We start from the raw sequence: 13,533 nt of genomic DNA on the forward strand, positions 1-13,533 counted from the left end.
AACACTGATACTGTTCTGGATCATATATCAGATAATGGAATAGGCAAGAATATCAAGGAAGAGAGATATCAGTTCTTACAGGCATTTATATCAGATTTAATCTCTTATAGGGTTATATGATGAAAAAAGGCCATAAACGGAAAAATTGGACTGAACGCTGGTTTGTACTAAAACCCAACATAATTTCTTATTATGTGAGTGAGGATCTGAAAGATAAGAAAGGAGACATTCCCTTGGATGAAAACTGCTGTGTGGAGGTAAGAGCCCATTGTTACCTCTTTCTGGTGCTGCCCCCTGCTGCTCAAGCAGTTTATCTTCCGTGTGGCCTTCAGAGCCTTCAAATAATCTTAAAACTTACATTTCCAACATAATACAGGCATAAAATTGCAGTAGTTTCTGAACTAAAAACTAAAGATACCTGAAAAAATTTTTTTCTAATGTGAGTTTATTTTCTGTCTTATATTCATGAACAAAGTATAGGGATTAAATTGAATTTGTTTGTACATTTAAGAGATCATTTATTGAATAAAACGGAGTCATCAAAAGAAAGTGAAGCAAAAAAAAAAACAAAAAAAAAAAAACTGCAATAAAGTGTTTAAATTATGAATATACAAGAAAATCCAGGCCATTTTGAGTGCAATGAATAAAGCTGAAGAAGCTGCGAGCATTACCTTTGAATATTTTGAGTGATTCAGGATACTTTATAACTGTCAATTCTATAAAAAAATGAAGTCCTCAAGAACATACAATTTTGAGCATTTGTATTTGTCTGTATTTGTCGAAGAACATTTAAAATACCTAAGGTCTTACTCACAAACGACAGTATATTTTGGTGGATGAGATGGCATAGATATATTAATGTCCTAGGGTGTGCAGTGCCCACTAAGTGGTCTTCTTAGATTCAACTAAAATGGAGAATCACAAAATTACTATAGGCCATACCAGTCTCTTTATAAGGACATAGGTCAGGACCCACAGCTGGCCAGTAACAACATCCCAGGTGTGAGGAGAGGAGAGAGCACATTTCAGGCAGGTGTGGGAATCACCCTGGCTTAGAAGCCTCATAGCTCATAGGAGTTAATACCTGTAGGGGTGTGCTCAGGTATGAGTCACTGTGCTTGGGAAAGCCCAAAGCTTGGCATCCCCATCAGGCATCGATGGTTCTCCCTGTCTGGAAGTGGTATACTAGCCAGGGGTCATTGTTCCCATAAGTAATGTTGCCCCGGGGATAGAGTTAGTGAATCTGTAATGTGCATTTATAGATATTTTTCATTGACATTGAAGTTCAGCCAGATTTGTATAAATAATTAAGCTTGAATTTAATTTAAATACTTAAAATAAAACCTTAGCCCTGGCCTGGTAGTTCAGTTGTGGTAGCGTCGTCCCGATACACCAACATTTCGGGTTCGATCCAGGTCAGGGCACATACAGGAAGCAGCTAACAAATGTATAAATAAGTGAAACGACAAATCGATGTTTCTCTCCCCCTCTCCCTTCCTCTTTCTCAAAAAACTAAAATCTTAAAGAACTAATTTAGCTTTCTGTTTAGTCTTTGCCTGACAAAGATGGAAAGAAATGCCTTTTTCTCATCAAATGTTTTGATAAGACCTTTGAGATCAGTGCTTCAGATAAGAAGAAGAAACAGGAGTGGATTCAGGGTAAGGCGACGTTATTATTTGTCACATACTCGCTTGAGAGCTCTGGCTTTCTGTTTTTAAATCGCATTGAAGATGCTAAGATCTTATTTCCTCATTGTCTGTGTTATTTCTGGATGTAACATGGTGGCTTAGAGAAAACAAATCAAGAGGAGTTTCCAAATTTTTAATCCATTTTCGAAATGATCTTGTGGGAAAATTGTAAACTGGACATTTTGAGTTTTATTTACTCCTACTATTTGAAGAGTATGGAATTTCCCATTAACAACCGAAGAATTTTAAAGTGACCATCTTGAGTTTTGAGTAATATGTAAAATAGAAGAGGAAGAATGGAATAGCTTTTGAATAATTTTTAAGATTGGTTATTTTCACAAGAAAAGTATTATTCCAAAATTAATAAAGAATGAGACACTCTACCTCATGGGGAGATTTTGAATATGATATTCTTGGACATAGGTATTTAACTGGGACCCCAATGTTGGTTTTTTTTAGTCCATCTGCCTGCATGAACTGGCCCAATGACATGCAGGAGCAGGCGTTTGCAGTATAGAAAGAAAGAGTTTAATACTGAATGACCAACACGGTGGTAGAGAGCTAGTGCTAAAAACCAGTTCCCCCACGGCATGTAGTTACAGATTATATAGGGCAAAATCACTAGACAGGATTAGGGGCTTCAGGGTCGTGCTGGGAGCTGATTGGTCCAAGGTGAGGTAAGGGTAATAAATCATTTCTTCAGGTCTTGAGGACAGTCTGAGGTCTGCGCAGGCGTCCCTTTGTCTGGTCTCATGGAAAAGTAGCCGAGGGGTCTCTACTTTAGGGCTTAGGAGCTGCAGCATAATTTAGGGCAAGATGTAATCTTTAGCCTGCCAGTGGTCCAGCCCTTGTGAGCATTAGTCAGATCCGGGCTGTTTTCTGCTGCCTCGGGGGTGCTGATTATCTGGGGAAAAGGCTGGGTCTCTGAGTACTATGTATTTATATAGAGAGATGATTTCTGGAGCTGGGATTTAACACTACATTTATCAAAGCCATAGGGACCCTCGGTTTCAGGTAGGGAAATATTATATTGAAAATTGTGGTCATTTTTGATGTGATTTAAGAGTTTGAGCAAGCACAGCTACGTTCCAATCTCCCCTGAGTCACGTGGGTTGAGTTATGAATTCTGTAGCTGCTTTCCTCCTTGGCATGGGACCAGTACAGCACCTTCCTCTCGGGCTTGTTGTGGGGGATAATAATTAAACCATGAAGGTATACTCGCATGGTTTAAAATGACACATCATTGTGGAAATGTTTGTGATCGATGGCAAACGACCTAAATGCTCATGAACTGGGAGATGGCTGGCTAGATGGTGGCTCAGCTTCACAGTGGAGGGTGCAGTCCTTGTGTCTGGGGCTGCGTGTTCTGAGATGGGAAGCTCTTCCAGATAAATTAAATGAAAAAAAAAAACACAAAAAACCAAGGCCCAGAAGAGTGTGTTGTGCCACTGTTTGTATCAAAAGAAGGTGGAGGATGTATATACATATTTATTTGTATATTCTTAAACTACCTTCAGAAAGATGCACCAGAAACCGTTCGCATTGGTTGCTGGCGGAGAGGGGAACCGGGTACCTGGGGACAGAAGTAGGAGAGAGACTCCCCCTATGCCCTGTCATGCTATTGAATTTGAACAAAAGTGTTAGCTATTAAAAAAATTAAATTTATGTAATTGAAATAATCAAGAAGAAAATCAGATTTTATATAAAAATTTGGTAATGCATGTAAATGGTGTACATATAGGAAGTATTCAGTAAATGGTAGCTACTGTTAATCATCTCAGGAAGGGGTGTGTGTATAGGGAGCCAGTTTCAAAAACTAATCACAGCAGGTAGCAAATCAGATGTAGGAACTTTGAATCTTGGTCCTTACTATGGCTTAATCTCATTTCGCCTTTTGAGAAGTATGGAGAAGGGAGTTGCAAGTGTTATAAATTCTTCAAGCGTGTGTGCTTTTCCCGAATCAAGTATCTCTTTAAGCACAGATAATGCAGTTTTGAAATTTTGGAATTTTGGAGCTGGAAGGGACGAGAGATCATCTTCCTCATCTCAGAGGAAAATGGTGCTGCAGGAGATGGTGTGAGGTGGCCGAATCAGAACCCACCGTGGGTCCTGTCTGGTTTCTTCCCACTGTGCCATTTGCATGTTAGGCTTACAAAGAATAAAGGGTGTTTCCTGTTTTTTCTCCCACCTTTCACAGCCATTCATTCTACTATCCATCTGTTGAAGTTGGGCAGGCCCCCACCGCACAAAGAAGCCCGCCAGCGTCGGAAAGAACTCCGGAAGAAGCTGCTGGCTGAGCAGGAGGAGCTGGAGCGACAGATGAAGGAGCTCCAGGCTGCCAACGAAAACAAGCAGCGGGAGCTGGAGACTGTGCGGAAGGTGGGAGCAGACGCTGGGCGGGAGGGCTCTTTGAATCGCTGCGGCCACAGCTGCCTCACTGTCCAGCTTTGGTTTGACCAAGACCGGGTTACTGCAGTTTCAGGGAGGTGTTTTCAGTGAACATCTGAAAGTTCTCAGGAAGTATATCCGCACCACGTGAAACACCCTGGTTTTCTCAACCCCAAACGTATGAGTGTCACAGGGCAGCAAGGACATTTCATTGATCAGAAAAGCGTATTTATAAAAATGAAGCACAGTTGAATTTTGTCAGAGAAAGATGAGAAATTTTATTCTCCTAAGATGTCAAGGTCACTTTTTCTTATACTTTTAAAATCTTAACCATGTGGTCATGCAATCTCAGAAATAGCTGTTTCTATCTAGCACGTATACTTTCTTTTTTTTTTTTTTAAATCTTTATTGTTGAATGTATTATAGATGTTTCTCATTTCCCCCCCCACTGACCCCCTCCTCCCCACCCCTATCCCCCTCCCGCCTTTTCCCACACTGTTGTCTGTGTCCATTGGTTATGCATGTAAGTTCTTTGGTTTATTTCTTCCCACCCCCCAACCCCCTTCCCTTTGAGGTTTGTCAGTCTAACAACCAATTTGTACTTCTTAATCTCTTCACCTTTTTCACCCATTTCCCCAACTCCCCTCCCATCTGGCAACCATCAGAATATTCTCTGTATCTATGAGAATGCTTCTGTTCTGCCTGTTCATTTTATTTGTAGATTCAATTGTCGATAGATATGTATTCATTGCCATTTTGTTTGTTCATATATTTTATCTTTTTCTTCAAAAAGACCATCATTTCATATAATAATGTTTTGGTGGTGATGAACTCCTTTAACTTTTTCTTGTCTGGGAAACTCTTTATATGGCCATCAATTCTAAATGACAGCTTTGCAGGATAAAGTAACCTTGGTTGTAGGTTCTTGCTTTTCATCACTCTGAATATTTCTTGCCACTCCCTTCGGGCCTGCAAAGTTTCTTTTGAGAAATCAGCAGACAGCCTTATGGGAACTCCCTTGTAGGTAACTAGCTGCTTTTCTCTTGCTGCTTTTAAGATTCTCTCTTTGTCTTGAACCTTTTGCCTTTTGATGATGATGTGTCTTGGTGTGGGCCTCTTGGGGTTCATCTTGTTTGGGACTCTGTGCTTCCTGGACTTGTATGTCTGTTTCCTTCACCAAGTTAGGGAAGTTTTCTGCCATTATTGTTTCAAATAGGTTTTCGATTTCTTGTTCTTTCTCTTCTCCTTCTGGCACCCCCAAGATGTGAATGTTGGCATGCTTAAAGTTGTCCCAGAGGTTCCTTACACTATTCTCATTTTTTTGGATTCTGTTTTCTTTTGCTGTTCTGATTGGGTGTTTTTTTTTGCTTCCTTATATTCCAAATTGATGGTTTGCTTCTTGGCTTTATCTACTCTACTATTGAATCTGTGTAAATTATTCTTTATTTCAGTTAGTGCCTCCTTCATTTCTGACTGTGCATCCTTCATTTCTGACTGGTCCTTTTTTATGCTCTTGAGGCCCTCACTAAGTTCACTGAGGTTCTCACTAAGTTCATTGAGCATCCTTATAAGCAGTATTTTGAACTCAGCATCTGTTAGGTTGCTTATCTCCATTTTGCTTAGTTCTTTTTCTGGGGTTTTGTTCTGTTCTTTCATTTGGGACCTGTTTCTTAGTCTCCTCATTTTGGCTGCCTCTCTGTGTTTGTTTCTGTGTATTACTTAATGAGTGGTATGGGGCTAGCTGAGACCAGATGCTGCTTGTTTGAAAGAATTTAGGAAAACCTGAAGCAGGATCCAAGACAGACCAATCCTATGTAAAGCAACTGGCAACAGCTTGGGTGGGCCTGAAAGTTGGGTGGGGCGAGGCCTCAGGGAATCACCAGGGCAGGGCTACCAGAGTGAACCAGGTTGCTGGAGTCCCAGATATGGTGACTGTCTGCTGTCCCAGGGAAGGGCTCACCAAAGGAACAAAGGCCTCTCACAGCACGTTTGTCCTGGAGAAAGCCCCCTCTCCAGCCCTCGCTCCAGTGCCAAACAGCTCAGTTCTTCCCTGTATGTCTCTGGTGCCCCTCGAGCTGCCTCCCCTCCAAGCTTAGAGGGAGTGAGTCTGATAAGTCTGTGCGCGGGCTCTTTAAGAAAGCTGCCTGGGGCTCCAGCCGCTTCAGCCTCCTGAGCCTCAGTTCCCGCTGGTTTTTCCAGCCAGAAGTGATGGGGACTTCTCTTCCTGGCACTGGAACCCTGAGCAGGGCGCCTGGTGTGGGACGGGGACCCCTCAGTCCTCAGGAAGGACCTTCCCAGCCGAGGTGTCCTCCTGATTTTTAGCCTCCACACGTGGGTGTGGGACCAGCCGGTCCTCCTCCGCCCCTCCTACCAGTCTTGATATGGCTGCTGCTTTAATTCCGTAGTTGTAGGACTTCCTTGATTTCAGGCGGTTTTGAGTGATGGTTGCTCTGTAGTTTAGTTGTAACTTTGACGTGGTTGTGGGAGGACGCGATACCGCGTTTACCTACCTGCCATCTTGACCGGTCGTCCTCCCAACACGTCTACTTTCTAAAAGCAGGTCCTTAGGTCTTGCTGCTCTTGCTGCTCTTCTTTCCAAACCACTCCTGCATCTCGCCTCTGCGGTGGTGTATTTTCTGTAGAAACCGCTTCACAGGCTCAGCTGCGCTCCTGCAGGACGAGGTTGCTGCTTCCTCCAGCACTGCACACGGCAGCAGTGGGTGTTATGGGAATAGGCTCTGGGCTTGGTGTCCTTCGTTTATAACTTACAAACGTTTGAAATGGGTCATGCATACAAAAGAGTATGGAATATGTGTATACAAATAAAGCGATATTCCTGAAACTTAACCCAAGTAGAATATTGCCAATATTTTAGAAGCTTCTATGTCCTCTCTTTCTTTTTTAAAAAAATTTATAAACAGCAAGTTTGTGATTTATATATAGTTTTATGAGTCTTTATACCTGCCTAGATTCTTGTAACTACCACAGACAGAATACAGAACAGTTCCAATGCCTCAAAGAATTTCCTCACACTGCTCCTTGTACTCAGACCTTGCCCTCACCCCAACCCCTGGAAACCACCGACCTGTTCTGTTCCGGTATTTTTGCCTTTTCACATTGTTGTATACATGGAATCATTCAGTATGTATGCTTTCAAGACTAGGTTCTTTCACTTAGCATCATGCCTTGAGACTCATCTGTATGGTGTCCTTTTAAATTCTTTTGAACGTGGCCTCCCAGCAGCACGGAGATGTCCTGCTCGGTTACGTGGGTGCCTGCCTGGGTTGACAAGGCCTAGCCACTTAGACAGCTTTCCTGCTAGCGTTACAGAATTGTCGAAGCAACTGATTTGGGATTTGGGGATAAGTGTTGGAAAATTATTACAGATCCCTTAATAATCTTTAATTTGCTTTTTCTTATCAAGAAATAAAATTCTCCAGTTTTTCATAGAAGCATTTTATTTATTTATTTAATTCTTTATTTATTTATTTATTTATTTATTTATTTATTTTTATCCTCACCCGAGGACATTTTTCCATTTTTTGTTCAGGTAGAGTGGGAGGGAGAGAGAGAGAGAGAAACATCGATGTGAAAGGAACATATTGAGTGGCTGCCACCCTCACGACCGACCAGGGCCGGGGACAAACTGCAACCGAGATACACGCCCTTAGCGGGAACCGAACCTGGGTCTCTCTGGACCGCAGGCCGGCGCTCTAACCACTGAGCAAAACCGGCCAGGGCAAGAAATAAAATTCTCCAGTTTTTCATAGAAGCATTTTTAGAAAAATACTGCTCCAGTGAATATTTTAATCACCTGGAATTATGTTGCACATTTGTGAATTTTGTATGACTTGCTAGGCCTTAGTTGATGCAGAGGAAAAGAATAAGAGATCTTGGTGTTTTTAAAATAAATTAATAGATTTCTTTAAGGGATTTACCCAAATAATTTTTTTAAAATATGATTTTACTGATTTTTGGAAAGAGAGGAAGGGCGAGGGAGAGAGAGCAGCATTGATCAGGCCAGGGCTACCCAAATACTTTTTTAAAAAGACTTTATTTTTTTAGAGCAGTTTTAGGTTCACAATAAAATTGAGAGGAAGGTACCGAGCTTTCCCTTATGCCTCCTTCCCCAGCGCATGCATAGCTCCCCATTCCCAATATTCCCTACAGAGGGGTGCGTTCGTTACAGCTGATGTCTGCAGTGACTCAGCACCCAGAGCCATAGTTTAGGGTTCACTCTTGGTGGCCCACATTCTGTGGGTTTGGACACATGTATAACAACAGATACCTACCATCAGGGTGTCATTCAGAGTATTTACCATTAGAATGTCATTCAGAATATTTTCACTGTGTTCTATCTGTTCATCCCTCCTCCCCAAATAATTTTTATTTCTACTTTTGTTTCTTTAAAAATATAACCATTTGATTAGGTAATACAATCTTATGGTTCAATATTTAAAAATACAAAAAGGAATTCAATGAAAAGATTTCCTTTTCCTTCTTTTCTCCCCTCTGCCTAGCTTCCACACCTTGTCTAAGGTAATCATTTTTTATTTCTTGTATATCCTTCTAGATTTATTTAATATACATAAAGAAAATATGAATATACATTCTTATTTTTCCATTCTTTAAACACAAAAAGTACATACTCATCCTCATGGTTCTGCAACTAGTTTATTTCACTTTATATACTAATTTGAGATCTTTGCATGTCAGTATAAAAAGAACTTTTTTATTCTTGTTTATGGCTATATAATACTATTAAATGACTGTATCATTACTTATTTAACCAGTCCTTTATTGATGAACATTTGAGTTGTTTTAATAAATAATGCTATAGGGAATTATTTTGTACCCATGTTCATACATGTTCTAATGTATCTATAGAATAATGTCAGAAGTGGGCTGGATCAGAGAGTATGCATCTATAATTATGAAATCCAGGTTTATGTAACAGCCAACATCTCAAATCTTGCTATTTACTCTACCAGAATCAATAATGTTCCAGGGTTTGGCAATTAAGTACTCTGGCACAGAAATGTCACACTTCACTTCTGTTTGCAATATTTTGACCAGAACTAGTCATATGTTTCTGATGAGAAGTCAGCTGTCAGTCTTATTGGAATTCCTTGTGTGTGATGAATCATTTTTCTGTTGTTACTTTCAGGATTTTCTTTTTGCCTTCATCTTTCCAGTTTTACTATGATGTGTGTGGGTGTTAGATGTCTTTGTTTCATCCTAGAGTTGAACTTCTTGGATGTGTAATGTTTTACATCAAATTGGGTAACTTTTCAGCCATTTTTCCTTCAAATATTTTTCTACTTCTTTCTTTCCTCTCCTGATAGTCTCATTCTGTGAATATTGGTATAATTAATGGTGTCCCACATTTCTCTGAGGTTCTGTTCATTTTTCTTCATTCCGTTTCCTCTCTGTTCTTCAGACTGCATAATTTCTCTCAGTCTTTGATAGATTCTTCTTGCAGTCCACATGTGTGTATTAGAACCTCTAGTGACTTTTTCATTTCAGTTATTGTACTTTCAGCTCCAGAATTTTCATTTGGTTCTTTTTATAATTTCTATCTTCTTATTGATATTCTCTATTTGATGCATATCACCATACCTTCTATTGCTTCCTCAAGCATGGTTTCCTTTAGTTCTCTGAACGTGTGACTTCTTTGAAGTCTAAGCTAAATCCACCATCCGAGCCCTTTCAAAGGCAGTTTCTATTGCCTGCTCTTCCCTGTGCATGTGCACACTGTTCCCTTTCTTTGTACATCTCATACATTTTTGTGGAGAACTGGACATTTTAGATAATATGTTGTATGCACCTGGATATGTCTTCCTTTCCTCCCCCAATGGCTTGTTGTTTGTTCATTTATTTGTTTAGTGACGTGGCTGGACCATTTCATTGGGGTCTGTTTTCCTCACAGAGTGAAACCTGTGACTGTTCCTCAGAGGAGTGCCTGGGCAGGTGTACCCTGTGACTGTTCCTCAGAGGAGTGCCTGGGCAGGTGTACCCTGTGACTGTTCCTCAGAGGAGTGCCTGGGCAGGTGTACCCTGTGACTGTTCCTCAGAGGAGTGCCTGGGCAGGTGTACCCTGTGACTGTTCCTCAGAGGAGTGCCTGGGCAGGTGTACCCTGTGACTGTTCCTCAGAGGAGTGCCTGGGCAGGTGTACCCTGTGACTGTTCCTCAGAGGAGTGCCTGGGCAGGTGTACAGTGCCCCGGGATGACGGGATGAGTGTGTCTCTCTGTTAATCTGCCTCTGTTGGTGTCATATCCAGCTATTAGAGCTCCCTAATCTCCAGTGATTGCTCTATTGTTTTCATTTGCCCCGCAGTCTGATGCTATGCGAATACCGGTCTACAGGCTGTCTTGGAGACTGCTGCAGGAGGCCTCTTCTTTGCTATCTTGGCCAGAATCTTTTTAAAAAAAATCCTCACCCGAGGCTGTTTATTGATTTTTTTGAGAGAGGAAGGGAGAGAGAGAAACCACTGATGTGAGAGAGAAATATTGATTGGTTGCCATCTGTACTTGTCCCAACCAGGAATCGAACTTACAACCTTTTGGTGTATGGGACAATGCTCCTACCAACTAGGCCACCCGGCCAGGGCTCAGCCAGATTCTCACTGTCAAACTTCTAGCTGGCCTGTGGTTTAGTTTGTTGGTCTCATGGAGCTACAAGCCTCTTCATATTCCTTACCACCCAAATGTCCATTGTTTTTAAGAGCATCTTTAGGCTTGAACTTCTCACACTGTTTAGATAAAGTTAGCTCTTTTGGGGAGAGCTTCAGGGCCTGCTTTCTCCCTGGACAATGCTCTGGATCTGGCATTGAGACAGTGGTCTGTGTCTCTTGGAATGATACCCTGCTTGGTGGGCCTGTCCCTAGGTGGTTACCTCTTGTCTCAGTTTGTTTCTCCCAGTGTGGAACCTCTGCCCTTCAAGTGAGTTGGGACAGGGGTGCCCGTGCCTGTCATACCTGAGGTGACACTTCTACCCTATGAATGGGGGCTGGTGGAGGAAGAGAACCCCTGACCTCTTAGCCACTCTTCCCTGGAATAGGGTTTCTGCAACATGGACCTGGGTGAATGAGAAATACTGGTGACCAACCCCTCCTGGGGAGATGCCACAGCCTGGACTGTGAGCTGAGGAGGGGGAGCCCTGTGTTGTTGGTTCCATTGCCGTGGGGTAGACCTTCCTTCTCACCGACATCGTGGGGGAAGAGAAGGGGCCGACTGTGGCTCCAATGCCATAGACTCTCACTCTTACTACTGAGACTAGGTTGATTGTCATGGATCAGTGTTCTCCATTTGCTGTGTGCCCTTAGGGTAATTCTCAGAGACGAAATGGTTGTTTCACTGGGGAAGGGGCATATGGAGTTCCTCATGCCATCCTTCTAGAAATTGAGCTCTGTTAAAAGTTCTCAGGAATAATGTATAAGATGACAATACTTTACAGGAAGAGCTCAATAAATAGATCTCGAACCTCGTGAATGCGTTTACAGGTGAATTTCACTCAATGACCCCTTTGCAAAATGTTGCTCAGACTTACCAGTGTCATTCATTTGACTAATTTGTTTTGTATGTTGACTGAGAAAATTGATGGAATGGATCTAAATGTTTTTGTTTTAAATTTATGGAACATTAAGAATGTTTGGATTCTTGCATGTGTTGAAGCGTGACCATTTTTTCCCCCCAAATGCACTTCCACTGTAACATGCCCTACTTTTCTGTGGGTGGGATTTTGATCGGGTAGAAACTGGAAGAAGCAGCATCTCGGGCAGCAGAAGAAGAAAAGAAACGCCTTCAGACTCAAGTGGAGCTGCAGGCCAGGTTCAGCACGGAGCTGGAGCGCGAGAAGCTCGTGAGTCCCGCGCGGCTGGGGATGCTGCTGTGTCAGCTCAGAGGTGGCCTGGGGGGGCGGTGTCGGAGGCTGGGAGGCTGCTGGGTCAGCTCACAGAGGGGTGTGTGTGTGTGTGTGTGTGTGTGTGTGTGTGTGTGTGTGTTGTGTCAGAGGCTGGGAGGCTGCGGTGAGGCTTTTTCAGCTGGGCTCTGCTCCCGACCTGCAGTGGGCTGGGGGGTGTCCTGTGTTTGTTCGCTCATCCATTATCAGTTTATTGAGCACCTTCCATGTGCTGGGCACCATGCCAAGGAAGTAAAGGTAAAAGACATAAACCTTGCTTTTAAGACCAGGAAGTGGAAATGTGAGGGATGGGGTGATAAGTGCTGTGGTTAGGGTGACTGTAGGTCTTGGTTTGACCGAGACAGTCCCTGCCATCCTGGTATAATTATTAGGAGCATCCCTCTTCCTTCTCAGTGTCCTGGCTTTGAAAATAAATAGCTATGGAAAAAGGATGCAGAGGCTCCATGACATTTCTCCTCTGTAATGAGCAAAGAAGGAGGTTCTGAAACCGTGAGAACATACAAATTCTGGTCTGCTGCTGTTGGCAGTTCTGATTAATTTTAGAGGTTCCCATCCCCAAGGAACCCAGGATTCACGTAGCTAGCCGGTCCTCCTTCTCACATTGAGTTCTAAATGTGTGGGTGCTGAGCCCAGTGCCTGCTACGTGGATGCTCGTCGCATGGCCTGGTGACGTTGTTTGGAGTTGAGGTGGACATGCCCGAGTTGTGAGGAGAGGCCGCAGGGGAAGGCAGCCGTGCTGGGAAGGAGGCTGGGCTTGTCTCCTCTCGGCTCCTTCTCGCTGAGCATTCGTTCTGTCAGTCAGGGGTTGTCATATGATCGGTCATGGCTGTTATGAGGATAAAGTGAGCTAATACAAGTGAAACTATTTTATTTTATTTTTTTTTATCCTCACCTGAGGACACTTTTTCATTCTTTGTTCAGATAGAGCAGGAGGGAGAGAAAGAGAGAGAAACATCGATGTGAAAGGGACACATCGAGTGGCTGCCACCCGCACGACCAACCAGGGCCGGGGACAAACTGCAACCGAGGTACATGCCCTTAGCGGGAACCGAACCCGGGTCTCTCCGGACCGCAGGCCGATGCTTTAACCGCTGAGCAAAACCGGCCAGGGCACAAGTGAAACTATTTTATAAATGTCAGACACATATGCTCATATGTATGCTATGACATTTAGGATGGTCTTGTCTTTTCATTGTTAAGGCAGAGATTCAGACTCTTAAGTCCAGAAGGGAGAAACCCTAAACTCATTAGGACATTAGGGCTTGAACCCCGCCCAGGTTTGGAGGTGCCCTCGGGAGGGAGGGAGGATGGGGTGCTAGGCTGCCAGGCAAGTGCGGGAGTCATGCCCATCAGGGATTCCTCTTCCCTTTGGCAGTTGTAACTGGGGAAACGTTCATTCCTGTTAGAGAAGACTCTGTTGGTAAGAAGCTTGTAATTTTAAAATTGAAAAGAATTTAAAGAGAAATGATACGAGGGAGCAGTTTTTTCCCCTTGACTTGATTCAAAGTGTGGAGTGGAGAAGATGGAGAGTGTAC

The 13,533-nt window shown here is 42.9% G+C and overlaps 1 protein-coding gene across 1 annotated transcript in view; it reads left to right on the forward strand.

Moving 5' to 3' along the window:
- Window positions 1-13,533, forward strand: part of SWAP70 (switching B cell complex subunit SWAP70) — a 78,182-nt gene that overhangs the window by 55,184 nt on the left and 9,465 nt on the right. The window contains exons 5-8 of the mRNA XM_036258465.1: window positions 111-257; window positions 1,550-1,658; window positions 3,886-4,067; window positions 11,831-11,938. Of these exons, the coding sequence (XP_036114358.1) occupies window positions 111-257; window positions 1,550-1,658; window positions 3,886-4,067; window positions 11,831-11,938 (546 nt within the window). The remainder of the gene's footprint in view (window positions 1-110; window positions 258-1,549; window positions 1,659-3,885; window positions 4,068-11,830; window positions 11,939-13,533) is intronic.

The sequence above is a fragment of the Molossus molossus genome, unplaced genomic scaffold (genome assembly GCF_014108415.1).
Source record: "Molossus molossus isolate mMolMol1 unplaced genomic scaffold, mMolMol1.p scaffold_m16_p_13, whole genome shotgun sequence".
NCBI classification, from domain to species: Eukaryota; Metazoa; Chordata; class Mammalia; order Chiroptera; family Molossidae; genus Molossus; species Molossus molossus.